Source organism: Chelon labrosus (genome assembly GCF_963514085.1).
Source record: "Chelon labrosus genome assembly, contig: SCAFFOLD_120, whole genome shotgun sequence".
NCBI lineage: Eukaryota > Metazoa > Chordata > Actinopteri > Mugiliformes > Mugilidae > Chelon > Chelon labrosus.
The window spans coordinates 20,849-24,331 of NW_028181607.1; the positions used below are offsets into that span (position 1 = coordinate 20,849).

The 3,483-nt window shown below is 38.9% G+C and overlaps 1 protein-coding gene across 1 annotated transcript; it reads right to left on the minus strand.

Moving 5' to 3' along the window:
• Positions 1-1,428: 1,428 nt before the first annotated feature.
• On the minus strand, positions 1,429-3,042 carry LOC311509862 (uncharacterized protein; the record flags this gene model as incomplete). The annotated part of the gene is made up of 1 exon (XM_084575301.1): positions 1,429-3,042. One exon carries the CDS (start codon positions 3,040-3,042, stop codon positions 1,429-1,431), a length of 1,614 nt encoding a protein of 537 aa, XP_084431427.1.
• Positions 3,043-3,483: the final 441 nt, after the last annotated feature.

Genomic DNA, 3,483 nt, shown 5'->3' on the forward strand with positions numbered 1-3,483 from the left:
GAACCTGGAGAGAACCCACGCAGACACAGGGAGAACATGCAGACTACACACAGAAAGGAACTAGTGGGCCTGGATTAGAACCCAGAACCTTCTGGCTGTGAGGCATCAGTGATGACCACCACACCACTGAGCCGCCCTATTATTATTTATTTATTTTATTTAATTATTTTTATTTTATAACTATCATCAGCGGTTGAGATGTGTTTATTACATGTTAAATATGTACCCCATACTGGATTACAAATACCATTTGTTTCTTCGCCACAACGAGAAATACGACATGTTACAACTATAGCGAGGGCAACAGGAAGCAACGGAAACCTGGTATTGTTGAGTAATAAAGTAATTTATTGCTTGAAACATTAACAAAGGAACAAACGATACAAAGACTCCAAAGAAGGTGCATTGGTGTGTGATGCAAAATCACTGATAGATGAAAAGAAATAATGCTGCCAAAACCAGCTATGCTACCTACACAAGTCAATCAGGAACAACTAGCATCACTAATCCTAGAGAATTCAACAGAATGCTAGCTGACAGAGTGGCCCAGTCTCCTGCTAGTTTAACAAGAACATCTGTACATCAGAAGAGAAGAGCTTAAAGCTAAGTAAAGAACACAACAGGACAACAGTCCACCAGTGGCAGAGAGACAGAACATCTCAAAGATACAGGTAGACACCAGGGAAGTGAAAACAGAAAAAGACAATGAGCAACCACTTAGAAACTGATCACATAAAGACACAGAGCTGAGCTGACCAGATTAAATCACAACCATCTCTTTTTAAATCATGAATCTAACTCTTTCAAGGTTTCTGTGGGTCGTTACTGGACCAAGTTCATCAGAATTAAATGACAGACTCAAGCAAAGAGAGTTAATTCCACTAACGAGCCCTTGTTTTACTGCCCAGTGATTCAGATTCAGTAACATAGTAGAGCTAGTTTGAAAAGCATCGAACATCTCCAGTTCTTTGATGAGATTCATGTAAAAAAAAGAAACATCCTCACATTGTCTGTGTTGAGGATCAAGGCAGGCAGTGTACTTTCATTCAGATTCCAGTTTATAGCAGGTAATTACTCATAATGACTATTAATAACTAAATATAAGCTACAGGGCTTTCACAATTATAACACGTGCAATAATACGTTTCAGACAGCACAACAATCTGATCATAATAATGAAATAAAGTGCCAAAAGAAAACATTAAATCCCTAGATCTCACCGTTCTCCAAAGAACAGAACAGAGCATCAACATAGAACCAACAACTAAACACTAAAAATATGTTTCTGACTGGAAATATGAACTGAATATTACACTGAACACAATCAGAAAGAAATAGCTGATTCATGTTTAAAGAGAGTCGACAGCAGAAACATCAGAATCATGATGTTCATCTACATTAATGAGTCTTTAATTTATTTTCCAGATCCTATTTAATCTTCATGTATCTCAGAGCTGCTCTGGTTCCTTCATCCACTCTGTTTTTCATCTTCTCCAGTTTCTGGACCTTCTCTCTGTCTCCTCTCTCCTTCATCTTGTCAATCAGGAAGTCCAAGTGGACATGAGTGGACACTGAGTCAACATTCAGGGCGATCAGCTCCAGGTTGACAACATGTTGGTAGGCCTCATCCAGGAACTGGGACTTCTCTGATGTCAGTTGGTTCATTTCTTTCTCAAGATTTTCCACAAGGCTCAACTTCTTCTCACTTTCTGATTTATTCTTCTCATACTTCTGTTTTATTTCTGCTACAGTTTTCTGAACTTTCCTCGTCTTGGTCACATAGATCCACTTTTCCTTCACATGATCTGATACAGGACACTTGTTGGTACAAACAGTACAGCGACCTCCTCTCATCACCTCACAGTGTTCAGGTTTCCTGGCCATTGTGCATCCAGGATAGTGACATTTCTCCTCACAGACAGTACAGCAGACAGCTCCTTTATAAAACATCAACCCCCACATCCCACCATCAATAGGTTCTTTATCTTTGTAGACTTCATCAACTTCTACAGTGAATGTTTCATTCTTCTTCATCTCTTCATGTTCCTTCAGAGCTTCTTGAATCTGATTGATCTCTGTCTGTTTCAGTTCAGTCAGTCTGATTCTCTCTTCCAGGATTTGGATGCAGGCTGTCAGTCTGACACGTTCATTCAGAACATCCACAGTTTTCTCCAGTTTCTGAAGTTCAGTTTTTTCCAGAAAAGCTGTGAACTCTCTCATTCCTCTCATTGATAGTTGATCAGCACCTTCAATGTATTCTTCTTCATCTGTTCTGTCTTCATGCTGGCAGTTATCAAACAGGAAGTAAACAGGTTGATTCTTCACATTTTTAGCACATTTAATTTTTGCAGCTTCAAGAGCTTCAAGAACGTTTCTAGGTTTTCTTCCATTAGAGTGTGTGATGAGAGCTATGATGTTTTTCTCCAGATCTTTTCCAAACAGAGACGTCACTGAATTTAAGATGTACGACAGTCGATCACTGAGTCGATTCTCACTGGCCTTCATCACCAGACCCACTGCATTAATTTCATGAACTCCATCCTCTGATCTAAACAAGTCAAATAATCTTTGACTGATGGTGACATCACGTCCAATCCCTCTGGTGTCTCCATATCCAGGAGTATCGATGATGGTCAGAGAGTAGGGCAGAGTTTTATCTTCAAAACCAAAGATCTTGTACACGATCACATCTAATGTCTGACTTTCTGATTGACTTCTTTCCTCCTCCTCTACGATCTGAAACCAGACTTCATCCTCAAACTTCACTCCCATGGTGTAGTTGACCAGAGAGTTGACCAGAGCTGATTTTCCTGATCCTGATTCACCAACTAGTAAGATGGTTCTATTGGTCTTGTTCACATTTCTTTCTCCAACAGTCATTCTAGTCAGAGTTCCAATCTTCTCTTTCTTTGGTTTCAGCCGGTAGACAGAAGGAGATCCTGGAGAGATCAGAATACTTCTGGAGATGATGTCCTGATGTTTTGATGAGATGTTAGTGTTACTGAAAAGCAAAAGTACAAATATGCTCAATTCACATTTCATTATTCACACTTCATTAACTGTTTTCTGTTCATAGTGAAAAGATCAGTTAATAAAATCTAAGAATGTGACTTGTGTTGAAGGTTGCATGTTAATGGTTGCTGAAAAATGATAACTACATTATCATGTTCATGAGTATTGTGATCAATCAATCAATAATGTCTTATCTGATCACAAAGTTCAGTTCTGCTTAATGACCTTCCAATAGTCAAGATATGGTATAGGGACCAGTCACATGTAAACAAGAAGAGCTTGGAGCCACGTTATGGCCACTTCTTCTTGACTCACTAGTGTTTTTGTGTGATTAATACTGTGGTCCAGAGGTGGGAAGTAACGAAATACAAATACTTCATTTTCAGGTATCTGTACTTTACTTGAGTACTTCTTTTTCTGACGACTTTTTACTTTTACTCCCTACATTTGTACACAAATATCTGTACTTTC